Raw genomic sequence first — 26848 nt, 5'->3', positions numbered from 1 at the left:
ACATTTAAATCAGGATTGATGTAATATTTTTAAAGTCGGCCAACATCATTCCTTTCTTTCCCTCTCTCGATTATATTTGCAGAAATGAAATACAAAGATTCAGCAGCTGATAATAATATGAACTCAGCCAGAGAGCAGAAAACCCAACAGTTTTTCCTCTTCCGAATCCAGTCTGCTTGGAAAAGGTCAATGAAAAATGTAATCATTTGATACGGAACAGCCAAAAAACTAGAACACAAAAGGCAATTTTAGCATTTCCACCACCCAGACCACCAAACATACAAATTAACTACTGGAAAGGAGAACAGTGTGTGGCCTTTGTGAGTGCTTTCAGCTTCTCTCCTTGCAAACACAGCCTCTCTTATCTTGGATTGGAACCCTGGCGTGTTGGCGATTCCTGCTTAGCACAAAAGCTATCCCAGCAGGCAGGGTCTTCAGGTGCAAGAGGCACAGCAGAGGCAACTAAATCATCAAAAGTCAGTGTTGTAAATGTAGTCTGGGTCGCAGCAGAAGAAAGCACCTGAGAAGAAGAAGGGAGGGGGATTCAATTCACAGAAATGCAGATCAGTATTTCCATGATTGAAGAACAAGGTTGTAATTATTTTTCCGTGTTTGTAACATTAAAACACACACACACAGACCTATTTTACAGACGGGAGAGGCAAAGATAGATCTAATTCTGATTTTGAAAGGCAACCCAGTATGTTCACATTTGAGCACAACCCCAAGGTTCTGGAATCTGAAGGACCAGGGTGAAGGGGATCAGACTTTCCCCATTTTGGTCCATTATCATTTCGTCGGTCTGCTTTGCCCCACATTCTACCCTGCCTGAAACTGCCACGTGCAGTTTTCTGTACTTTTCGGTACACAACTGTCCATCACTCCATCTTATATGCTGAAATATGGGAAGCTCCATCAATATTGGCATTCCGCCAGCTCTTGAAGACACACCAGTTTAGACAAGCATTTACTATGTCTGTTTTAACAGATTTAGTTTTATATATTTTAATTATGGATGTTTTAATGTAGTCTTATTTTTGTAACTGGGTTTATTCTTGTTATTTTGCTATTGGCTTTTATTCAGTTGTGAACTGCCTTGGTATTTCTTCTTCAGATGAAAGGCAGTATATTAATTATTTAAATAATAGTATAATAATAATAATAATGTATGCACCAATGCATATGCATGCTGATTCAGTGAGAGAGAAGAAAATGGAATCCATGCTGTTGTGTGATCACATCAAGAAATGCCCAAAATAACTGAGAACATTCAGTTGTGTGAGGGAGAAAGCATATGGAAACATTTGTGATTCATGGCTCCCTTTAATAGATTTTGTGAAAAGCAGATATTTATACATTAATTGCTTCAGTTGATTTGATTTGAAATAATTGTTGATTGATTCTGCTTTTGCTACCCCCCCCCCCCGGTTCTTTAACCGCTTTAATATTTTCACATTGGCCGACATCCAATGATACCCACTTGCTTGTGCAACAGAAATCTGTTTTACATAACAGGACTTCTGGTTTCTCTCTTCTAACCAAATTCTTCTGAAACTTAGTATAATATTTTTATGGTAAAGGGAAAGGTAAAGGGACCCCTGACCATTAGGTCCAGCCGCGGATGACTCTGGGGTTGCAGCACTCATCTCGCTTTACTGGCCGAGGGAGCCGATGTACAGCTTCTGGGTCATGTGGCCAGCATGACTAAGCCACTTCTGGCGAACCAGAGCAGCGCACGGAAACGCCGTTTACCTTCCCGCCAGAGTGGTACCTATTTATCTACTTGCACTTTGACGTGTTTTCAAACTGCTAGGTTGGCAGGAGCAGGGACCGAGCAATGGGAGCTCACCCCGTTGCAGGGATTCGAACCGCCGACCTTCTGATCAGCAAATCCTAGGCTCTGTGGTTTAACCCACAGCGCCACCCACGCGCCATGCGTAATAGTCCCATTAAGGTACTATTCATCAAAGTTTGCATTTATCCCAAACTGCACCATAGCCTTTCTAGCAACTTTGCATTTTTTAAAAACCACGCAAGTCAGCTGTGGGATATCGATTTTTAAGTCTCCCTTTTCTGTTGTTTTTTATGTGTTTACTATTAACAGCACAATGCAAACACCCTTCACATCAGGCTGGGGCGAGTGGGGTTGGTTGGGAGGAGGTGTCCCTCTGCCCAGACCTGCTGGGTTACACCACCTCCTGCTAGACATCTGTAGAGTGACACCAGCATCACTTCACCGCAAGATCTGGCGAGCCTCGGGGAGAACAGGATGCTGGGTTAGAAGGGCCATGTCATGAATGAGCCAGCTCCCAGTGATGGTTTGCAGCCAGCTCTCAGGGAAGGTTTGCAGACAATTGAAGAAATCAGCCAGGAACAGAGAGGGTTAACTGCCAGGCAGAATGAGCATCAGCTAGTGCCAACTCCAAAGTGCCAAAGGTCCGTATAGTTAAAGCTATGGTTTTCCCAGTAGTGATGTATGGAACTGAGAGCTGGACCATCAAGAAGGCTGATTGCCAAAGAATTGATGCTTTTGAATTATGGTGCTGGAGGAGACTCTTGAGAGTCCCATGGACTGCAAGAAGATCAAACCTCTCCATTCTGAAGGAAATCAGTCCTGAGTGCTCACTGGAAGGACAGATCGTGAAGCTGAGGCTCCAATACTTTGGCCACATCAAGAGAAGAGAAGACACAAGGAGAAGGGGACGACAGAGGACGAGATGGTTGGATAGTGTTCTCGAAGCTACCAGCATAAGTTTGACCAAACTGCAGGAGGCAGTGGAAGACAGGAGTGCCTGGCGTGCTCTGGTTCATGGGGTCATGAAGAGTCGGACATAACTAAACAACTAAACAACAACAACAGTGCCAACTCCCCCACTCCTTGGAATGCCAGTTGATAAGGGAATGGCTGAGAGCTGGCAGGAAGCCAGACAACGCTCTTGGGAGGGGCAAACTGGCACAAACAGAGAAGGAAGCAGTTTGTCAGAATGGGAACAGATTGGAGCTGATCCAATCCCTCCTAAGAGTCGGCTAAGGGGAGGGCTGTTAGACCGGAAACAAAGCAAGCAAAGTGAGAAAGTTCAATATCTTCTGTAACCGGAAGGGATCTTCAGAAGGGTCATCTTGATTGATGATGGCGGAGGCTGTGTTAAGCTCTCCGGAGCTATCTGTTGTTTTGACAGTAAAATCATCCTTTTTAATCAACTACGCTTACTGTGTGATCAAGCTGGGGACTGAACCCCTGACAGGCCACTGGGCTGGTCCATAAGGCTCTCATATTATTGTGAAGCTCCCCCTTCCACCCACCAAAATGAAGGGGGGAGGAAATGTTGCCAGCAAGTTCTTTACTAGCAGCAGCCAGCAGAGAGCCCCACCATGGAGTTTTCTGGTGGCAAAGCGGAGCAGGTCCAGGAACTGTTGGACTGAGCAGCAGATTGGGCTAGATGATCTCCAATATCATATCCCAAGTATTCTACTTTATTCTAGGATCTGAATACAGGTGGACGGTATTTTCTACTCTAGGTTTTTATTAACAGCTGCTTGGAATTGTATTCCAGTCAAGAGTGCTATTGTGTATTTAAAAATTCAACAGCTATTTAGCATAGAGCCATCTCAAGGAAGACGACAAAATATCACAACACTACTAACAATTCTGCTTGATACTGAAAATTACCCGAACATCTTACCGCAGCAGGCTTCTCTCCAAACACTCCTGGTTTCCCCAGAGCAACTGCAACATGGTGACAATCATCTAGCCGTGTTTCCTAGATGGCAAAAGGGGGGAAAGTGTACTGAATAACTACCAACACCAATAGAAAGCAAATGTAGGAGAGTAAAAGATTAGATAGTACGGACAGGAAAAACTGCCTACATTTCCCCATTGTTGCTCCATGTTTCAGGAAGTCCGGTGATGTGACAGCCTAGGTAAATTAACCTGTTGGCCTGTCAACCCTCTTATGTAACACTTCCTGTTCCACGTGTGCAATATTGCAAAGGTGGATCTGCTCTAGAGCATATTTGCAGCAAGTAATATTAAGGAAGGGGTGTGGAACCTCCTGTCTAGGGGCAAAATCCACTCCACCAAGCCCCTCTGTCCGCAGAAATGAGGATTTTGGTAGCTGCAAATCTGTCAAGCGGTGCTGAAAAAAGTCACAGCTGTTAATGCATTGTCTTCTACACAACCACAGAAGAGTAGCCTACCCTTTGGTTACCCTTTAACCCTCTTCCACCCCATCATTTGGATTGTCTTTCTCCCTATTTTAAAGGAAACAGAAAACAAAGAAAACAGCAATGGAGCCATTAGTTGTCAGTGCATGACCTACTGGGAGGTCCTAACTCATCAGCTTGAAGACCAGTGCTTTGACAATTTCTACTCTGTTCGCTGTGGGTGGTAAAAAAATAAGTCTCTTTTTTACCTACTATACTTGATCCCTTCCCCCCCTTTCATACATTATCAAAGCAGAAACTGAGTTCCCTAAAGTGAAGTTAAGAGGTTATTTCTCAGTGACTTAATATTAACATCATTTCCCATTTCGAAAAGCAAACACAGGAGTCTAAATGTTAGTTACTGCCACTATTGGCATGAGGTCTCCCCAGACTGCAGACGTTAAAAGCTTTACGGGTGCTCCAACTGGGTGCATTATAAGGTTGTGCGGCATTGCTAGAGGACAAAGCGGGTTTTTTCCTTCTTCTCTGCAAACACCAGCAAATTTCTTTATGAGAGTTCAACAAAGCAACAGCACAATCGCTCCTGAAAGCCATGGGCAAATTTGGCGATTAAAGGCAAAACGTGAATGTTGTTTTGATTGCTCCTTGAGACACAGCACAAATACCAAGCGGGGGGGGGGGGGGGAGGAGAGGTTTTGGTGGGTGGAGAGGGTGGCACCAAAAAATGCACAAAAAAATCTCCCTGAGGGAGGAAGTTCTGCCTCGAGTCTGCCCTCTGCCCTTAAAATCAATCAGGCACAAACGATGGTCTCCCGCGGGCCAATGGATTTTTGAGGGGACCCAGAAACACTGTCCATGCAACTGATGGTCAGGTGTTCAGCCTACACTCGAGTAGGACTCTGGCAGAGACACATGCCCGACTGGCATGTTCTCTACCTCCTGGTCAATCGTTCGGGAGCTTCATAAGCTTTCTTCAGCCCATACATCACAGCGACCAATGCCAACAGACATCCGCACACTTAGGGATCTGCAGAGTCTGCGCAGTTTGCGTGATAGACCTCAGTAACACAGCATTTTGGCTAATCTACTTTATTTACATATAAACACACATGGAGCACTGCAACATGGCTCCCTCTCTCTCTAGCATCAGACAGCAAAGAGATAAAGAACAAAGGACAATAGTCCCACTTCACGGAACACAGTAACACAAACATCCTGTCTTCACTTCCCACTCTGTGGAGTCAAAACATACACCGTCATGTGATAGACAACAATCCCATGACTGCAGTCACGGAGCAGGAATTCTAACACCGACTAGGCAAGCTCCTTTTCTTCTCCTACCCCTGCACCCTCACAAATAGGGATCCCAAGAAAGCAGGGGCTCACGAGTAGGCAATTTAAGCGTTACACCAACATCTTATGGTATTTCAAGACAGTATATAGTATAACTTTAGGGAGAAGTTTGTAGGTTGCAGCCTCACCTCAAAACTCCATTCCTTCTCTTCTTCGCCATCCAAGAGCATAACTGTCTCGTTATACGTTTTCCCCACTTCCAGCTGCAGTGGGGATACATTAAACTCAATCCTCTGAAGGTCAAAACCTATCCCGACACCAATGGCTTTTATAAAGCTCTCTTTTAGCGCCTAAAAGAAAGAAAAAATCAAAATGCAGGTGGTCAACCCATGTATGGTTCCAATCACTATATGCAGAGTGGCTTTCTGAATCTCCGCCTAATAGGCACCACAAGATTCTATATTGTGTGTCCCCCACTTACATTTACAATTCTTCCACACCTATACACGATTAAACCGGGGCCAAATCCCAGGTCTTTTTCTTCTGCCTGTTATGTATAGAGAATTTCCACGGTTATATCTTGCGAGTACAATTGGCAGGAGTAAGCATGGGACAACACAGAAGCCTTCTTGCAGATACCCGAGTTGTCAAAATGCCCATTGCATTAATAAGAACTGGTCACGAAACCTGAAGGTTTTAGCTGATCATTCAATTCACTGATTATCTGTTTATTCTTCCTACAAGTAACTCAAAGTGGCTTATATATGGCTCTTAGGCAGTCTCCCACCATAACACCTTGCAAAGCATCTTCCTTGTTTAGCTTTAGTGGAATTGTGCCACCAAGCCATTCTCTATGCTTAATGAATGATTAAACTGATCAAATGTTATTCTTATTTATTTATTAATTAATTAATTACCTGCCCTTCACTATAAGGGTGCAAGGGCAGATGTTGCAACGTTAAAGCATAACGTTAAGAACTGTTTAAAACAATTTGCAATCGTGAAAATAAAGTGGGTTCTAAAAATATTCACTTCTACTATCAAAATGAAGCTGTATAATGAAGATGCCAATCACATCTCTGTAGGGAGGGAGTTCCACAGCTTAGGGGCCACCACAGAGAAGGCCACTCTCCTGGGCCAAACCTCTGAGTGTGGAAAAGCTACCAAGAGTGCCACCTCTGCCGATATCAGCATTCAAGAGGGTTTGTAGCGAAGGAGGTGATTGCTCACATATTTCAAGCCAGAGTTGCTTAGGGCTTTAAACACCAATTTAAACCTCAAACTTAATCGGGAAATGAACTGGCAAGCAGTGTATCTCAGGACCACAATACCTCTCCCCAGTGCTTTTTTCCTGGGGTGTGCGTGTGCAGGGGTACACATACCCCTAAACATTTTGTCAATCTAATGGGAGAATAAACTAATTTTTTTTTTAAAAAAAATCATTTGTTCCCCAGCACAGGGACTTGTCAGTTCCATTGCTACCCCCGATGGCAGCCTTTTGTCCATTTACTATATTTACTTTTCCCAAATTGAACTATAAAATTTTGATTTTCTCAAGTCAAAATAAGAGGACCCCTAAACATTATTTTAGGGAAAAAAAGCCTCTCCCCATATAAACTGTCCGAGACTCTGCATTCGGCCTTTTCTGCAGTGCCTCCCCATTTGTGGAATGCTCTCCCCAGGGAGGTTCGCCGGGTGCCTTTATATAATACATACACACACACACACACACACACACACACATATATATATATATATTGTCAGGGAAATGCCATCGGAGCCAGAGGAGGAGGGAGGGCTCCAGAGGGATGCCGGAGAGCGTCCCAGGAGGGAGAGAGGCAGCCCATCTGTGGGGGAAGGAAATCAGCGTAGCACCAGTGGAGAAGGGGGGCAGATGGGGGAATCGGTGAGGTGGCTCCATGACTCCTCGCCAGAGACCAGCAGGGAGAGCACGGGTACTCCGCTACCCACTCCCTCCCTGTGCAGAAGACTTCCGCGCAGGGAGAGTAGGAGGAGACTTGGCATCAAAGAACTTCTTTGCTGGAAGAAGTTCAAGAAACGCCCACTGACGGATTCTGCCAGCGATTGAGACAGCCACGGATGGGTGGCTGTCCGGACAGAAAGGGTTCACCCAGGTGACTCAGCCAGGTGTGGCGACGACTTACGCATTACATATATATATGTAACCATTACATATATATATATATATATATATATATATATATATAGTGTGTGTGTGTGTGTGCGTGTGTTAGTCACCAGGTGAAAACGTTCTTCCTCAACCAAACCTGATTAATATTCTACTGCCTTTTAAATGTGTCAGTGGGAAGGGGTGAGTGTGTTGTTGTTTTGTTGTCTTGTTCTACTTATTTGCTTGTTTTCATCCTGTATTTTATTCTGTGAACCGCCCTGAGATTTTATGATGGGTGGCGGTATATAAACCCAATAAATAAATAAATAAGAAGAAGAAGTAATAAATAAAACAGGGTTTATATGACATCGGAATGGAACCCCAGCCAGAAACCTCAATACATGGGCCTTTTCTTGGGACGAGAAAGTGCAAGGTGACTTGTAACAGGATTCGGGAATCCACCTGCCCATCAATTGTTTGGCAGGGAAGAGATGAGAGGGGAAATGCTTCAGTGTTGTACAAAGCAAATAATTGAAGTTCTGTAATAACATTAAGAGAGACTGTATCCATTCATGGTGCGAGTGTGCAAGGGTGAAGCAATATTGGAGGACGGTGCTAATAGTTATAAATGAAAAAATTAAGGAGATAATAACTGAATATTTTCTATTATGTCTCCCAAACTATGTGAACCCCCCCCCCCCCAGAATTGCAAATAAATCTGGACTCAAGATACTGTATAATTCAACCCTGACAAGGATTGTGAATGCTAAAATGTTGAAGAAAAATGTAAGCTGGGTTTGGAAAAGAAGTAATTAGAAAAATAGGGGAAAGAAATGTCAATTATTACATGAACAATCACATTAAAGAAGTGGAAGGATACAGAGGAAAACAGGAAGACTGGAAATTAGCAGAGCAATATGTAAGAAAGGAGGAATAATGGAAGATGGAGGGAATTCATATTCTCTTATTTAATATTTAATGTAATAATGAGAATTTCAAAAGAGCAGATTAATGAATTATAAAATATTTAATATTTACTGACAGTTTAATAAGTGGGTATTTGTATGAATAATGTTTGTGTCTTCATTTATGATATGCATGTATTATGACCATTATTGTGAAAAATATTGTATGAAACTTATGTAGTTGATGAAGAAATTTAATAAAGTTAATTAAAAAATTTTTTAAAAAAGAAATACATATGAAAATACATATTTTATCACAAAATAGTATTTTAACTTGGTGAACACATTTCTAAATGTATTTCATCCTAAAATACTACTTTCGATGCACTTTGGTACATTTTTTAAAGTTGAGATCGGTAATTTAAAATTTAAAATGTATTTCATCCTAAAATACTACTTTCGATGCACTTTGGTACATTTTTTAAAGTTGAGATCGGTAATTTAAAATTTAAAATGTATTTCATCCTAAAATACTACTTTCGATGCACTTTGGTACATTTTTTAAAGTTGAGATTGGTAATTTAAAATTAGGAGGTGTGTGAAATCTGAAAGATAAATGTAATCCATGGATGTGTTGGAAGTAGTGAAAAATATGTCACCCCACTAATTAAATATATTTTAGGAGATGGTACATAAAGACTGATTGTTAATCATAGCAGCAAATATTGAAATGATGTATGAAATATGATTATAGTGCATTATAGTATTTAAGATTTGTATTGTGCATTCTATGTTATATATTAACATTATGGCATTTTGTACATTTGATACATTTAAACACAACTGTTTTGCAAAATGCAGGCCAAACAAAACCCTCCTCCGATTCTTCTTTGTAGGCTTTCAAAGCAAATATATAAACGATGCAATAAAAGTTATTCCAAACAAAGCCACTCAATATTTGAAGAGAGGCTGTGTTGATGGATTATGGATAAACGGTTAAAAATAAAAATGGTCAGTTACCCAGTGCCTATGAAACATATCCAACTGAAGCCATTCGCTGTTCATGGACTTGATTGCTCTCCACTCTTCCTCTGTAAACTGCCGCTTCATAATTCGAAAGAAGTCTGGAATTGAACCACTCCCTGCAATTAGAAAGCAAAATGAGTGGGAGAAAAAAGATTGTTTAGGAACTGTGGGGATTATTCTGAACCAGACCACTGGTTCCTTTAGCTCAGTACAGTGGTACCTCAGGTTAAGAACTTAATTCGTTCTGGAGGTCCGTTCTTAACCTGAAACTGTTCTTAACCTGAGGTACCACTTTAGCTAATGGGGCCTCCCGCTGCCGCTGCACCGTGATTTCTGTTCTCATCTTGAAGCGAAGTTCTTAACCCAAGGTACTATTTCTGGGTTAGTGGAGTCTGTAACCTGAAGCGTCTGTAAAACGAGGTACCACTGTACTGTCTACACAGAGTGACAGTAGCTCTCCATGATTTTGTAAAGGGAGACTGTCCCAGCCCTGTCTAGAGATGGCAAGGATCTGGAACAAATTTATATGATATTTGTAAGACAACTGCAAGCCATTATCATCATTAGCAGGCTTATCTGAAGATTTGCAAGATGAAATTGCTACCTATTCGGGCTGAGTAATATAATATTTTAGGTAATGATATAACAAGGATAGGAAATGTAAAGTGAAATGTAAAGATGTAAAGTTTAATTTTGTAAACCATCAGACAGGAGGGAATGAAGCTCAGTTGAGCCAAAGAGATAAAATAGGAGGGTGCGATGTTACATAATGTGATTATATGTAAAACCAATAAAAATCATACACACACACACACACACACACACACAGTGGTACCTCGGGTTAAGTACTTAATTCATTCCGGAGGTCCGTTCTTAACCTGAAACTGTTCTTAACCTGAAGCACCACTTTAGCTAATGGGACCTCCTGCTGCCACCGCGCCGCCGGAGCACGATTTCTGTTCTAATCCTGAAGCAAAGTTCTTAACCCGAGGTACTATTTCTGGGTTAGTCGAGTCTGTAACCTGAAGCGTATGTAACTTGAAGCGTATGTAACCCGAGGTACCACTGTATATATATAAAATAGTGATGGTGGAGATTGAACCTTCTGTGCTCTGTCCCTCTCTGGCAGCTCGTTGTGTCTTCACAGAGGTTGAGGAGAGAAAGACAATTTAAGCCACCGTGGCTGCCCTAATGCTGCTAAATTTCAAATCCCATCAGCCGCCCAGTCAGCAAAGCCCACCACCAAAGATGATAGGAGTTGTAATCAAGGGGTAGTCAACCTAAGGCCCAGGGGCCGGATGCGGCCCAATCACCTTCTAAATGCGGCCTGCAGATGGTCCAGAAATCAGCGTGTTTTTACATGAATGCATCCTTTTATTTAAAATGCATCTCTGGGTTATTTGTGGGGCCTGCCTAGTGTTTTTACATTCTACCATTGCACTGTGGAGAGCGTACTAACTTACGGTCTGTGCGTGTGGTTTGGGAGCTGCACGGCCAGGGAAAAAACAATGCTATCCAGGGTTGTAAAGACTGCAGAGAGAATTATTGGGTGCACTCTTCCCACCTTAGATCAAATCTATGCTGCCAGGTGCCATAAGAAAGCGGCAGAGATAGCACATGATAGTACGCACCCCGGAAATTATCTCTTTCAGCTTCTGCCTTCTGGAAAAAGGTATAGGGTTCTAAAGGCCAGGACTAGCCGCCTGAAAAACAGTTTCTACGCTAATGCAATTCTGGTTCTAAACACAGCATAAGGGGTCTCTGTAGTATATAGTGTATTTTAAAATGGGGTTTTAGAGTTTTTAGGGGTTTTTGAATGTTTTATGTAGTTTTTATGTAGTTTTATGTAGTTTCGTGGTAGTTTTATGTAGTTTTTATGTAGTTTTTCAATTTCATTGTTCCGCAAGGGACAATGACAATAAAGATATCGTATCGTATCGTATCGTATCGTATCGTAGAATATGTGCTTTCATTTGAAATGCATCTCTGGGTTATTTCCGGGGCATAGGAATTCGTTCATCCCCCCCCCCCCCAAAAAAAAAATATAGTCCGAACCCCCACATGGTCTGAGGGACGGTGGACCGGCCCACAGCTGAAAAATGTTGCTGACCCCTGTTGTAATCTAATAACATCTGAAAGGTCACAGGTTTCCGACCCTTGTCTTAGGTGAGGAGTTACAAATTCAGGCAAGGGCAACATCAAACATACTGAAGGAATGGGGCAATTCACATATGGTCAATTGCACGTTAATCTGGAGAGCCAAGGTCAGTGAGGATGGAATTTTCAACTGAAGCCAGAACTCTTCCTGCTGAGGATTATGGATATACAGTTAGAAAAGGACTATGGAACTTTGTTACAATATATGATTACGGCTGTGAGACTTTTATATGCACAAAGATGGAAGGGCTCATTATTAGCAACAAAGGAAGAACAGCTGTTAAAACGAATGAACTTAGCAGAGATGGCAAAATTGACACGTTCAAGTAGAGAAAAGTCATTGTTAACGTTTGTTAAAGATTGGAAACCTCTCGTGGAGTTTTTGCATGAAAAAGAAAAAAGTAATAATGATATTTGGATTAGATGATTGAAGATGTTTGTTTGCAGAAAGTGGCTTTGTTGGGTGTTATATTGGATTGGACAAAGCGAATATCATTTAGATATAGACAAATGAAGGATTTTAAGTTCTTTATTTTCCTAATTTTATTTTTCTATCTTTCTCTTTTAACCTCTTTTCTACTCTTTTTTCTTTTTCTTTAGCTTTTTCTACTCCTTTGTCCTCCCTTTTTATGGTTGTTTTTTTTTTAATGGAATTTAGATCAAAGTCTTAGTTCAGATAAAAATGGGAAAAGAAATTTGATATTAACCTTTGAATTTTTCTCTAGAAAGCCTAATAAAACTTATTTTTTTAAAAAAAGGGATTGTGAGAATGGTGCTGGTGCACCCTATATAGATCAGTGAGGGGTTTTAACCCTTTGCCTGGTGTTGTGGTCTAATTCTGTGAATGATGCTTCGAAATGTTTAGCTCTGAAATGTTGCACTATAATACAATGTACAAATTTTCAACTGACCCTCATTTATGTTTCCAGCAGCATTTTTTAACCTTAAGTGCTGCATTCAAACACACTTGGATATGCCTGTTTCAAGTGGGACGGGAAGAGAGACAGAAGGTCATATTTTAAAGGCCCAAATTGATATATAATGCTTTTTCATCCAAGTTGAGACACTTTTAACTGAGAGCTGCAAATGGCGGGTGGGGGGGGGGAAGGGGGACGACAACAAAGACAACTTCTTGGAAGGGCTGCAGTGAATGTATGAGCGGTGGCTTTTACAAAAAGCATTTAAGAAGCCTTGATCTCAACTAAAAAGAGATTTCTGTACAAGGATAAATAAAAAGGCCAATAGCCATAAGGTCAAGTGATTTCCCACAAGATCACAGGATGACACATATTCAAAGGGGAATTTATTGCTGATGACATTGTCACCTTTCTTATCCCTAGATTTCAATAAGGTGTTTCTCTTTCACATAGAAGGCTAAGGCTATCAGCAGTTCTTTTCCCCCTTCAGAAAATAAAATAGCAATTTGGAAGAGGGATGGCTGCTGCTGATAATCCATCCTACTTTGACCAGCAAAATACGTTTCACGTGTTCCAAATTTCAGTTTAAGACTTGAGGGGAAAAGTCTTTTGATAAGCAGTTGTGGGACAGAATAAAGACACAGGTGTGTACATACCACAGGGAACAAACCTCCTCTCAGCCAACTTTCTGCTCTATTCAGTACAGTGCCGGATTTATGTATAAGCTAAACAAGCCATAGTTTAGGGCCCCACTCTCTTGCCCGCCCCCCAAACTCGATGTACATTTCCAAAATATAAGATTAAAAAAAATAAAAATAAAACCTAGATACAGCAACAGTGTTTTATGTTGTATAGGCTCCTATTTGTTATGTGCAAATGGCTTCAGATACTTATTAGGTGCATAAATTACCATATAGCATACAGTGGTACCTCGGGTTAAGAACTTAATTCGTTCTGGAGGTCCGTTCTTAACCTGAAACTGTTCTTAACCTGAGGTACTACTTTAGCTAATGGGGCCTCCCACTGCTGCCACGCCACCGCTGCACGATTTCTGTTCTCATCCTGAAGCGAAGTTCTTAACCAGAGGTGCTATTTCAGGGTTAGCGGAGTCTGTAACCTGAAGCGTATGTAACCTGAAGCATCTGTAACCCAAGGTACCACTGTATATTCATCACAAAAAAACAGCGACAATCTGTTGACAAAGGACAGCTGGACTTATAAAGGGCTCAAGTACCTTCAGTAGCTTAGGGCCTCATCAAACCTAAATCCGGCCCTGATTCAGTATGCCAGTTTCTTCCAAATTAGACATACACTCTCCTGGGCAGTGTGTCTGGAGGTCCAGGGCTGCCCAGGCAAGAAGGCCCCCTCTTGGCCTCACTGGTGTGGTCCAAAGGAAATCAGAACAATATATTTGGCACCAGCTTGGCTGCAGGAGTTGCTGAGAGAGGAGGTATAAGGTGCCATCCAACTGCCTTAGGGATTCCACTCTGGATTTGTGTAGGGTTTAGCCTTTTCTTCTCCTGAAGATATCCCACAAGGCAGAAATTGAGGATAGAGTTTTTCTCCTCCTATAGATGGGCTACCTTCCCAGGTTGACAGGCCCCATCTGCCTCTCGCTTTCTTCTACAGCATGTGCAGAAACTGTCTTATTGACCCATTATTGATCTCGTCTGCTCAATCCACTGGAGAACCTTCACAGGTGCCAGAGAAGGGCACAGAGACACTTTTGGGAACCACAATGGCAGCTCCTGGACTAGATAGCCTCCTCGATTCTATGATAATGTATACAAACCATGATTATGATGGAACATATTTCTAGACCACACTTCCTCTTGGGTCGCAACCACACAAACAAGTTCAGCCAGTAATAAAAACATTCAAAATCTGGATTTAGCTACACCATTTAGCATCATCATCATATGATGATGTCAGGCTTCAGGGAATTGGCTCATCGCCCTCCTTTGGCAGTAAATAAGCAGAACAAAGAGAAAGGAGTCTCTTACCAGTTAGAAATTTTAATGATCACAGCAAGAGAACAAAAAATCCATTTCTAGGAATGAAGGTGCTCCCAATTAAGGGTTCTACCCACTTCCTCCATAGTCTTGTAACCTGATCTCACAATCACTGTGCTTTCTATGCTGCCACCTTATCTGTTCTTCTTGACCTCAAGCTGAGTGGATGAACGCTTTCAAGTGACAGTGAGTCTGTTAACTCTCTCCCAGTTCTCCTCCTCCTAGCTGTTCCCCATCCGTACTTCCCAGCTTCTGCCTTCTGAACTATGTCCCTCTGCAAACCACTGTTCCAAATCTATACTGTCCTCCTGCTCCTAGGAAGATTCAGGATCCTGAGGTTTCCACCATTCCTCCTCAGTGCAGCCCTCCTCAGCACAGTCCCTGACAGATGATGATGGCAGTATATAACAAGAGATGTTTTACAGAGCAGCAAAGAAAAGTAAAATAAAATCACTGCAAAAATCAGTCATTTCATTTCACAAATGTAAAAGAAAAATGTTGGAAACAGTTGCTGTGAAAATCTAATTTTAGGAAGTATTCAGAAAGAATTTATTTTGGGTCCAGTACTTCTACAACAGAACTTTTGTGCTCTCTTGTTGTCTAGGTAAAGTGTTTGAAGTAAAATGTGTGGAATAAGGTGGACAGAGAAGCAAACAGGAAAGCCGGAATCTTTAGAAATACACCAGAGAATTCTCAAGGCAATAGTACACTAAATTAAAATGAATCCATGCTTCCCAATCCATTGGGGTAGCTGGCAAAAATAAATAAAACTAAATAAGAGAAATGAAGATGGAGGCATAATATCAGTTTACTGGAGAAATCACCAAAAGACATATACTCATTATTAAGCAAGGCCTTGTAGATTTCTGGTTTTAGCTTACAAAGCTAAGCATACTGGGAAATTATTAGCAAGCTCATTATCTGGAAAAAAAGACATCTCTCTCCTTTTTAAAAAAAATAACAGCAATTACAATCCTACCAACTGCATTTAAAGAGAGGGGGATTTTAAAAAGCCAACTTCAGAAGCAACCTTTTCCTTTGGAAGGCCAAGTTCTTACCATCTTGCCTTGTTAATGTATCTGATTAACTATATAATACCATGAAATTTTGTAAAAGATTAGAACTTGCAGCAGAAACATGTACCTCTCCAGATGCTGCCTGACTCCAGCTCCCATCAACCCCAGTGAGCATGGCCAATGGTCAGGAATAGTGGGAGATGGAGTCCAGCAACATCTAGAAGACCACAGGTTCTCCAAAAGTTCTGCCATCATCCGTTTGAAAGTAAGGATATTGACAATTTTGGCAGATCTTTACCTTACAAATGTGATAGATTTTCTTGGAAACAGGATGAGAATATTGCAAATATTAATACTGGATGCATAAAAGCTGACTCCTTTTGGAAGCAAAATGGTCCAGGCCCATAATTATTATTCAAAGCTTTACTAGCTAGAACCTCTTCAAAAACAAGTACAAAACAATCAACGATACAGCCGGATAATTCCATAAGGCATATGCATATCCAAGCATAGGTTCTTCTTAAATATATATAATGTAATTATGATCAGAGTAAAAATCAAATCTATGTTTCTCCCATAACTTCTTTCTTTTGTTATCTGTGGCGTCCAGAGAGAGACTAACAGGCAACTTCCTTCAAAATGGAGATTTGCAATTGAATACCTTAATCACATGATCTAAGGTTAAACGCTCATGTGTAAACCAGCAGAGAACAGCAACAGCTAATGGTCAATCCAACTAAAGCTCAGAGAGAGCTGTCTTGTAGCTTAGTATATACTAAAATGGAATTTTCCAATGTTAAACCCTTTCAGCAATAAACAATCGTTCTCCTTTTCAGTGTGCACTTAAACAGAGGCAACAGAGTGGGGGGAGGGAGGGCAACTTCCCAAGAATAATAAATGCTTTATTTTAATTTCAAATAAAACTTATAAAAAGCTAACATATTTATCTTTGGGTTTTTTTTTAAAAAAACATATTTATCTGTAATCCTGCAGGTTAGATACAGACTTCTGGGTCACAAAAACCTAGGCATGAGGTACCTATTTATAAAATGGGATGAAGTGACAGAAAAAAATCTTTTCAGCAACTGTGCTGCTAAATATCTCATTAGCAACATAAACGTAATTAATGTTTTATCTGTTATGAATAGATTAAAAAAGCTGTTGTGCAGCTCATACTCCTTATGTTCATAATTGAAAGCAACAGTTTCTTATCTCCCCTCAAACAGAGAAGCAACAAACACTTTTTTTCTTATGCGGGGTGGGGGAATAAGTCAAATATTATCACCATCCAGGGCACTAAACAAAGGCTTTAGATCTCTGAAATGGAGGAATCCTAGGCACATGTACCTGGGAGCAAGACCCAGTGAAACAGCAGAACTTAACTTTCTAAGTATTCATGCGCAGGATTTGTCTGGGAAGAGAATAATTGGCTGCTAGAATCTTCATGTCTAATTTCCTTCTGAATGAATCGTATCTGAACTTCGCTCCCTCTCTAGAGTGTTCATTTCAGGGAGCAGACAATCCAGCTTTGCGTCAGCAGTTGTAAAATTAGTTTTAACTTATTTTTAATTGATTTCCCCTGGCAAGGGATAGATGATAACTGTTAACTGACGGGGTAGGATAAGCCCTGAGGACGGATGATAACATTAATGTTAATGACGGCTAAAAAATGTTAGGGGGAAAGTGAAGAGTATTTTGAAGGCACCGAGAGAGGGGTGTGCAGTTTCTGGTTTGCTCTAGGCCCACATTTCAGAAGTACATCTTAAAAAAAACACACACCACAAAAGGTATCTATGTCTCAGGTACTTAGAAAAGGAAATACCATTCAGGGCATTCCAAGTATCAGTCCTTAGCGTGCAGCTATGAATTCTATAAATCACTGCAGAACCTGTCAGCACATTATTCTTACAGGTAGGGTGGTATTCATGAGCAGTTTTGAGAAGCAATAGGGCATGACTCTGCTATTTTCCCCCTCCCTTTTGACAGGTGTCCTGCAGTATTTCCAAGTGCACAACAGGCAATTCAACAGGCATAGTTTTTCACTACTGCATTCCCATCTTCCCAACGACAGCCATGGGGAAGCTTGAGCCTGAGTTTAACTCTTTCTCTACTCTACCCCCATTGTTTTTATATATAAAAAACCACATCTCTGCATGACACCTGTGGAGGCCTCCCTTGAAATCTATACAGTAAAGCACTTTAAGCTCCACTGATGAACAAAAAACAAAACAAAAAAAAAGTACAGCTGAATATTATCAGGATAATACGCACTAGCCCGAAACTTTCCACCATGCCACACTTCACAGCTAAAAATAATATTCTGTATGTCCTGCCACTCACAGAAAATAATCTTAATGCAATTATTCCCATAAATGAATGCAAAAAACCAACAACCTGGAAATGTTCTCATGCTGTGACTGAACATACTTCAGTTAGACCTCTGATGGAATATGCTGGTGGGATCATGATGCAAATGAAAATGGAAAAAAATAAAAGCAGCAGTAGCCATAGGACGTAAAATGCTTTAATTGCACCGAAGAGGGACTTATGGAACAATCCTATCTGGCAAGATGGATGGGTTAGGATCCAGCTGGGTTATACTGATGAAACTCCCTCATCCTTGGCTGGTATATCTCTCTCATCCTGGCTCAGCCAGGACCTAGCTGGCTGAACTGAGCCCAGAAGATCTTCAATCTTCAGCCAGTGTAAGCATTGAAAGGGGTGGGGTGGGGGTTGCAGCGGGGGCGAGACCATGGCAGGGGGGAATTAGGCTGGATCCTAAGCCTGGTTCATCTGAGTCACATGACCTGGCAACCTGGTATAAATTAAGCCGGCAAAAAGGGTGGTGTAACTCAAACACAATATTGAAGGCTGGCTTTCTCTCTGCCATGCTTAGGCTGGCTCATCCAGCTGTAGCCTCACTGCTGATCAGAATTTGGCTCTGGTTTATCTTTAAGGTAAAGGGACCCCTGACCATTAGGTCCGGTCGTGGCTGACTCTGGGGTTGCGGCGCTCAACTCGCTTTATTGGCTGAGGGAGCCGGCATACAGCTTCCGGGTCATGTGGCCAGCATGACTAAGCCGCTTCTGGCAAACACGGAAATGCCGTTTACCTCTCTGCCGGAGTGGTGCCTATTTATCTACTTGCACTTTGACATGCTTTTGAACTGCTAGGTGGGCAGGAGCTGGGAATGAGCAACAGGAGCTCACCCCGTCGCGGGGATTTGAACCGCCGACCTTCTGATCAGCAAGTCCTAAGCTCTGTGGTTTTAACCCACAGTGCCACCCGCGTCCCTATCTTTACTCTGGCTTAATTTACACTGGCTTGCATGATGCCAGCTTCCTGTGCTAGTTATGCAAGGCTATTACAACAGTAGCATGCTAGATAAGCAAGCAGTTTGGATCTGAGTCGAAATTTCTTTTACTCTCTCTCCCCTAGGAAAATACTTTCTGCTTCCATTATCAGCTTTTTCACAGCAGAACCTTGAAAAGCCCATTAATCAAAAAGTGAGCGGAAATGGCAGCATGCATATTATACAGATGCAGATAACTCTTCTCTGTACATTTAAGCACCGGAAAGCCATTTACATTATTTTCGCCATGTTAGTTACTTTTAAGTTGCGTTTGTTTCAATGGAGGCAAGCAGCCCCCGTGCTCAACTCTCGCCGCTATTTAGAGGACTCAAATAGTGCTTAACTTGGGATGTGCAGTTGCTTGTGCAACAGAAATCCACAGGGCCTCCAGCCCACCTAACCTTGCAGAGCAGATTTTGAGGTTACCAAAGGCAGCCCCTCCGACAGCACGTAACAGTAATCTGGCAGGGACAAGGACATTAATGATCAGAGCTGGCCTTGGTCATTCATCCCTTTAGACTGCAATCCAAAGTTTTGCAGAAAGGGAGATATAGTGTTGCATCTGCAGCCGGGACATTCAAGGTGACGCTGGAAGTTGATGGCCGCAGACCATTCAGGAACAATCTCTGCACCATTTTAGCCTGCCTTTTAGAATGCAGTTAAAGCTTATCTTTCCTGGCGGTCTTCCATACCTGCTGATTTTTAAACATTATGAAGCAGCTCTTACTTAGAGGGTTTCACCCAAAATGTTTACTTTTAATGAATTTTTAGGTTCCTGATTCGATTTCTTATAGCTTTGCATAAGGCAAGGCGCTAGATTATCACCAATCTCCACAGGATCTTACCAGCACTCTGTAAATAAAAGCAGTTATTGAGTGTTGGCGAGGCATTGAGAACAGTATAGAATCACTGGAAAACTAACATGTCGTATACTTATCCACCCCCTACTAAAAAGAGATAAGGACAAAACAAAGTAATTAAGGAGCCTAGTCTGAAGAACAGATCTACACTACAAAAATACCTGCTAGTTAGATTATCATGGTTTGCCCCAAAGAATCCTGGGAGCTGTAGTGTAGCAAAGGTGCTGAGAATTTCCTGTTAGAGATGTCTATTCATTCTCTGACAGAGATACAGCTCTTATAGAAGAGAAAATGGATTGGTTATTATAGCATATTTGGGTGCCAAAATGGTTTTCACATATCATGACGAGAATCCCCTTTTCAATGTGGCGGTTTAAATGTTGCAGATGGCTTCATCCGCAAGTGCTTAATGTTTTGGAATCTGAATATCAGAACAGATGGAAAGATTTTCCACAGATCAATAGTGCCACCCTGTGGCTGCTCCTAAGATAAAGAAAAATACAAATCCCTTGTAACTCTAATTTTTGGAACATAAAGCCTCTTTCCTTTCTGGAAGGAAAAACACACACACACACCATTCCACAGAATTGGGGGGGGGGGGGTTCAGCCCAGCCTTTCGTTTTCCAGAGAATCATATTGGTATCGTTTGGTTGTTTGTTTACATGAATTGCTTAGCCCAAGGCAGGGTACATACAACTGTATTATAAAAACTTGGTGCTTGAGATTACTTTTCACTGCCATTTCTTTTTTTTCCTCATCTGTCATGTCTTTTTAGATTATAAGCCTGTTGCCAGGTACCATCTTAGTACTGATATTTCCCACACCCCAGCTTTTTCAGCTCAAAGGTGAGGTAGAAATACCTTAAATGGGCAAATAAATACTGTTAGGGACTAAACCCTAGAAATTATAAATGGCAGGATTTTGAATATTTGGAGTACTGAAGGGAAAATTGCAGTCAAGTGGAAAAACACAAGCTAAGCTTCTGTTCCAAGCTAGGGCCTCACCTAGGTTAGAGGTATTAATGTGACAAAAAGTGTTGATGGCCCATCTGAGAGGGCCTAGGCAGACAGAGGTTGCCATGGTGATGGGGTGTGTGTTTGAGGTGACAAGAAAAGAGAGTTTTTGGAGCAAGGTGTGCTGGGAAGAGGAAGGGGGAGAACAAAGACTGGGATCCATCTTGGGCAGGCTGGCTGGGAGAGATGCCTTTGACTCCATGGCTGTGGGGGACCAGCCCCTCTTGAAATGACCATGCTGTAAGACAGGCATCCCCAAACTCAGCCCTCCAGCTGTTTTGGGACTACAACTCCCATTATCCCTAGCTAACAGGACCAGTGGTCAGGGATGATGGGAATTGTAGTCCCAAAACAGCTGGAGGGTGGAGTTTGGGGATGCCTCCTGTAAGGTCTGGACTTCCTCCACATAGACTGAAGGTGTGAATATGTGAATAAATCATATTTCTTAAAGCTTCGACATCTCCACCACGTCTTCAATTCTCCAAAGCAGCACAAACCCTGGGTGAGCGCCTGGAACCCACTGCGGGTGGCGCCCAACTTCTGTAACAATACGTACAAGCATACATTCAATAAAAACATGTCAAACCAAATTAGAAGTGTTGAATGGACTCTTTAAATTTGAAGGTTCATTATTGTTTCACAAGATGTGTATTTCTTTAAGGGCCAGAGCAAATAACATGACCTAGTTTTACAGCTGTGAAGCAGTATAGCAGGTGCTGTTAAGTTGTGTTAATTAAGCTGTGTCAGCAGTTGGGTATAGTATATAAAGAGCAGCACCTAGCTCTCTCAGTACCCTGGTGGTTGGGTTGGTGGCTGGGTCATGCTTATTGATATATTATAATTAATGTAAAAGGAGTTTTTGTTTTTGTTATTAAAACCTAGCTAAAGTTATTTTGTGTTCCTTGTCATGTGCAGCACAACTAATCTGCAAATAGCCAACACTAAGAAGGGCTGGGTAAGATTCCCTCCTAAAACCTTGGACAGCAACTGCCACACAGTGTTGTGGGCAATGTTGAGCCAGATGAACTGATGGTCTGGCTTGGTATATAAGTCAGCTTCCTGCATTCCTAAGATTGGAACAATTCAGCCAATGGCAGTCAGAGACTGTGAACGAAGGAAAGCTCAGCCAATCGCTGTCACCTCAAAAATCCCTCTACAGTGTGTGTTGCAATAAATGAGCAAAGTGGCTTCTCTTTCCTGTCCTAGCGTACTGTAGATTATTAATTTATTTTTTTTAAGAGTGACTATAGTACACTTACCTGGCATGCTCGTCTTCGTAACGTCAATGCCAGCTTGACAGTCGGGCTCGGCGGCAAGAACAGCATAATTCCCTTGATGGGAGACATTAAAGCTGAAGCTGGAATGGGCACTGCTTAAGTCATTTGCAAGGACAGGTTTGCCTTTTGAAGTCCTTTGTAACTTTATTTCATTCCAAGGAATCTTCAGCTTCTCTGCAATTAATTTTCTTATCAGCAGCCGGCCAGCCTATGAGGCAAAATGAACAAATAATGCACAGCAAGTAACTGTTCTGTGTAAAGGGGCGGAGGGGTATTATATTAAGATACCATTTGCCTTCAAAAATGTTTTGACAGTTCATTATAGAGCACAGCTATGCTTTATATGCTTTTAAAAACAGAATTAAAACACAACTCTGGTAATCTTCATAGAACTCTAGTCCAATGGTTGCCATTAATTTGATTCTGAATTGATTTTAGAATGATTTGATTTTAGAATGTATTTCAATTGATTGATTGTGATTTTATGTAAACTGTGTTATTTTTGCTGTTGTTAGCTGCTCTGAGCCCAGCTTCAGCTGGGGAGGGCAGGATATAAATAAAATGTTGTTGTTGTTGTTGTTGTTGTTGTTTATTATTATTATATTATTATTATTATTATTATTATTACTACAACTTGGGCCAAATATTACAGCTACTTTATAATATAATAATAGAATATAGAATAGAATAGAACAGAACAGAATAATAATGCACACACACATATACATTTGAGGGGTCTTAATATATCTATATATCTATACACACACACACACACACACACACACACACATACACACACACAGAGTGGTACCTCGGGTTAAGTACTTAATTTGTTCCGGAGGTCCGTTCTTAACCTGAAACTGTTCTTAACCTGAAGCACCACTTTAGCTAATGGGGCCTCCTGCTGCCGCCACGCCGCTGGAGCACGATTTCTGTTCTCATCCTGAAGCAAAGTTTTTAACCCAAGGTACTATTTCTGGGTTAGTGGAGTCTGTAACCTGAAGCGTCTGTAACCTGAAGCGTCTGTAACCCGAGGTACCACTGTGTGTGTGTGTGTGTGTGTGTGTGTGTACACACACACACGCACACACACACACACACATTCCACTCTTCCTGCAAGAAAGACGGAAACAGAGGCTGTCCTACTTTATACTCACAGCAACCCTGAGAAGTAGGCTTGGCTTAAACCCATGTTTCTCTCATCCGTCCTATACCCTCCAACCCAGCCCCCATATGCCTCGGCCTACAACTCCCTCAGCCATGCTGACAGTGAATGATGGAAATATCTGGAGAGAACCAGGTTGGGGAAGCTGCTCTAATTAATACACTGAAATAGAATGGTAGCAATGATGGAACTTACTGTCTATACACATGAACAGGAGAAACCAATGGCTGGTCCTTAGTTTGTCAGGAAATGGTTCACTTTTATTACATTTTCAAATGATGCATTTAATGAGGAACTCATAGGCATTGCTCTCTATGATTTAGCAGTGAGTTTGTACTCCACACACCCCTCCCAGGGCTATTTTTATGATTTAGAAAAGTATTAGAAAGATTGCACTCATATATTATCCGCTGAGCACCAGCACCACCTATAGCACAGGGGATAATACAAGCAGCAAACAGAAATCCCATTTTCACATCTGCCTACAGAGCTGATTAGAATGGATCATACCACACAGTTCTGCAGTGACTCAAGCCGATTTACATTTCATTTATTTTAAAACGTCGGCTGGAAGTAGACGTTACAGAGCATGCATGGATGCCACCGAAGAGCCTGGCATCTACGTCTCCTCCTCCTTTCAACTCTTTTATTCCGTTACATAATAAAGTTATAAAACGACCAGGAGACATTACCATTGTAGGGGCAGTTCTGGGAGGAGAGGAGCTAAATGAAAGCTGGTCCCAGCCAAGATGAGGCTCACCTGGAGCCATAATTATATATCTCTAGGCAAAAACTTTCTCTTATAACCAGGCCTTTGGCCTTTAATTGGTATGGCCTTTTAGAAGTGGGTGGGGTGTTTTTAATGTATTTCTATTTCCTCTTGATTTTAATATACCTTTGTGGGAGGGTTTGTCTGTCTGTTTGGTTGGTGGGTTGTAAGTCGCTTTGTGCTGCCCCGGGCAGGATAAACTGACCATCAAATTTAATTTAAAAAATAAAAATGATGATGGAAAGAGATGGTTAGTTTCTTCTGCATCCTTTTGATATAGCCAAGTGGGAGGTGGCAACTGGGAAAGGGCTAGAGAAACTTAAGTTTAAGGGCTGAATGTGGCCCTCCGGGGATCTATCTGGCCCTCAGAATGCTCTCCAGGCCACATCCCTTTCCCCAGGCCAAAGCCCTCACTGGGCTTGCTTAGTACCCTCCTTGAGTATTTTGCCAGGCTGGAATGTGTCCTTGAACTCTGATATTCGCTCCTGCTTGTCTGGATGGAGGATACAGAGAGGAGTGTTTCAGTTTTTGTAGAAACTAGCAAGCTGGATAGCTCAGTCAGTAGAGCATGACTGAGAGCATGTCAGTAGAGCATCCATCTCAGGGTTGTGGGTTCCAGCCCCACGTGGGGCAAAAGATTCCTGTTGAAAGGGCTTGGACTAGATGGTCCCTTCCAACTCTATGATCTCTTTTATGTGCGAAGGCAAAATTAAGCATTCTTTGCTCTTCCAGCATCTGCTTCTGGCCCTGACCAGCACTGATTTCGGCCCCCAGAAAGCTGCTTATAAGCGAATGTGGCCCTTGGGGCTGAAAACAGTTCCCAACCCCTGCTCTAGAGAGTGGCAATAGACAACAGAGGACCCACCATCCAGTCATTTTCATTTTGCAAGTATTCAAGATCAAAAGCAGGCTAAAAGAACCCTCCATTTAAGGAAACTCAATGAAGGCCCAAACGCCCAATACCCTGGAGCCAACGCTATGCTGATGGGGCAGTTTGGCACTGAGATCCAGCGCCGAAAGCCTCCTGGCGGTTCCCTCATTGTGAGAAGTGAGGTTACAGGGAACCAGGCAGAGGGCCTTCTTGGTAGTGGCGCCCGCCCTGTGGAACGCCCTCCCTTCAGATGTGAAGTAAATAAGCAGCTAAGACATCTGAAGGCAGCCCTGTTTAGGGAAGTTTTTAATATTTAATGCTGTATTGTTTTTAACACTCGATTGGAAGCTGCCCAGAGTGGCTGGGGAAACTGAGCCAGATGGGTGGGGTAGAAATAATAAACTATTATTATTATTATTATTATTATTATTATTTTATTATTACAGCAGTTATCAGCATAGGAGACTGGGCACAGACTCTATTGGTTCAATGCATCTCTCACTTGCAAAAGTCTTTGTCTAGAAGCACCATCTTTATGCTAAAACAACTAGGAGATGAGAGATATTCATCTCAGCAAAGTATATCTTAAAATAGGAGCATAAACATATGTATATACCACTGCAGCCTTGGCATCACGACGGAAGACAAACTGTTCGATGCGCTCTTTTTCTTCAGGCTGTACGACGCACATGGACAGCAACCAATCCTCACGGCAAGGGACCCAGGTGCCATAGGAAAAGGCCCAACGTACTCTCTCCATAGCAAGACGCTCCAAGGAAGCCACAGCACACCGGAACATATGTTTTAAAACATCAGCCCGAGGGGTACACACGTGGCGGAATGGGGAGAGAAATAGGAGGCTGACAGAACTCTTGGGCCAGTGAGTTCTGGGTTCAAATCCCTACTCAAGTTAGGCTGTTGCGTGAATGACCATCTTTCAGTCTCTCGCAGGGTTGTTGTCAATGCAAAATGGATTAAGCCCCTCTCCATGTGAGGTCATTGAAGGAAGGGGCAGGATCAGAATCATATAAATAGAACGATGCTCTGTCTTTACTCCAGCGTAAACAAACGCCTCCTCTGCCCAGACCGCAATTCTGCAAGCCCCATTCAATTTAGTGGGGCTTACCTCCAATCAGGTGTGTTTAGGATTAGGAACTACTGTACTGAGGAAAGGGAATAAAGGATTTAAATGCAAATGCATCCCAAAAGTCTTCTCTCAAGGACTGGATTTCAAGTGGGACACCTTGCAGTTTTCAAAACCTGCTCCTCTTGGCATTACTTAGAGACATTGCAGCTGACAATGGGCCAAAATGTACACGAATAGACAAATTATTTCCCTTCTTTTGCTAGCAATCTAGGCAGGATTTTTTTTAAGGAGAGGGGAGAACGCGTTGCTCTCCTGTGGAGAAATAGCGCTGCTGCTGCTTCCAGGAGGGAACGGGGCTGGCTGGACTCGAACATCCGAAGTGCTGGGCACTGAGCGTAGAGATGGCTGCAATTCTTAACCCCACTTACCTGGGAGTAAGCCTCGCCGAATTCAACGGGGCTTACTTCAGAGTATAGGCGTGGTTTAGGACTGCACCCAAAACTTTTTAAGCCAGGAGACTCCAAGGCTGCAGGAAGCCCCGCTGGACTCAACGCGACTTGCTTCCGAGTAATCAGGCGAAGCAGTCCGCGCTGCAGAACTGCAGCAGCAAAACTGGAGGGGAAATAAAGTGCAAGCTCCGCAGTGCGCGTGGCTCACTCTCCCCTCTGCTCGCTCCCTTCGAGGAAGGTTCGAAAAAGAGGAGGAGGGAAGGAGGGACTCGCGGAGGTTAAGCGAGGGAGAGGAAACGCAGCAGCCAATCGGGAGCCAAATGCAAAATACGGCAGACCAATCACCAGCTCCCTCCGGAGAGTACATAGAGGTATAACAAGAAA

General features: G+C 42.3%; 1 protein-coding gene across 1 annotated transcript; it reads right to left on the bottom strand.

Moving 5' to 3' along the window:
• Positions 1-26699, bottom strand: AASDHPPT (aminoadipate-semialdehyde dehydrogenase-phosphopantetheinyl transferase). The gene is made up of 6 exons (XM_079974103.1): positions 25545-26699; positions 22106-22331; positions 9514-9635; positions 5646-5807; positions 3684-3761; positions 1-520 (listed from the first exon to the last, which is right to left on the bottom strand). Exons 1-6 carry the CDS (start codon positions 25725-25727, stop codon positions 362-364), a joined length of 930 nt encoding a protein of 309 aa, XP_079830229.1. The 5' UTR covers positions 25728-26699; the 3' UTR covers positions 1-361.
• Positions 26700-26848: the final 149 nt, after the last annotated feature.

Source organism: Podarcis cretensis (genome assembly GCF_951804945.1).
Source record: "Podarcis cretensis genome assembly, chromosome: 4".
Classification (NCBI taxonomy): domain Eukaryota; kingdom Metazoa; phylum Chordata; class Lepidosauria; order Squamata; family Lacertidae; genus Podarcis; species Podarcis cretensis.
Note: the sequence above shows the minus strand (reverse complement) of the source record. Positions and strands in the feature narration are given on the sequence as shown.

What these genes read in the sequence shown, in the direction of transcription:
- AASDHPPT (XM_079974103.1), bottom strand. Translation starts at nt 25,727, where the DNA reads ATGTTCCGGTGTGCTGTGGCTTCCTTGGAGCGTCTTGCTATGGAGAGA. An exon ending in GTGATGCCAAGGCTGCAGTG is followed by an intron (nt 22,332 to 25,544) that starts GTATATACATAT and finishes TTTGCCTCATAG; the next exon opens with GCTGGCCGGCTGCTGATAAG. An exon ending in TACGAAGACGAGCATGCCAG is followed by an intron (nt 9,636 to 22,105) that starts GTAAGTGTACTA and finishes TTCTAATTGCAG; the next exon opens with GGAGTGGTTCAATTCCAGAC.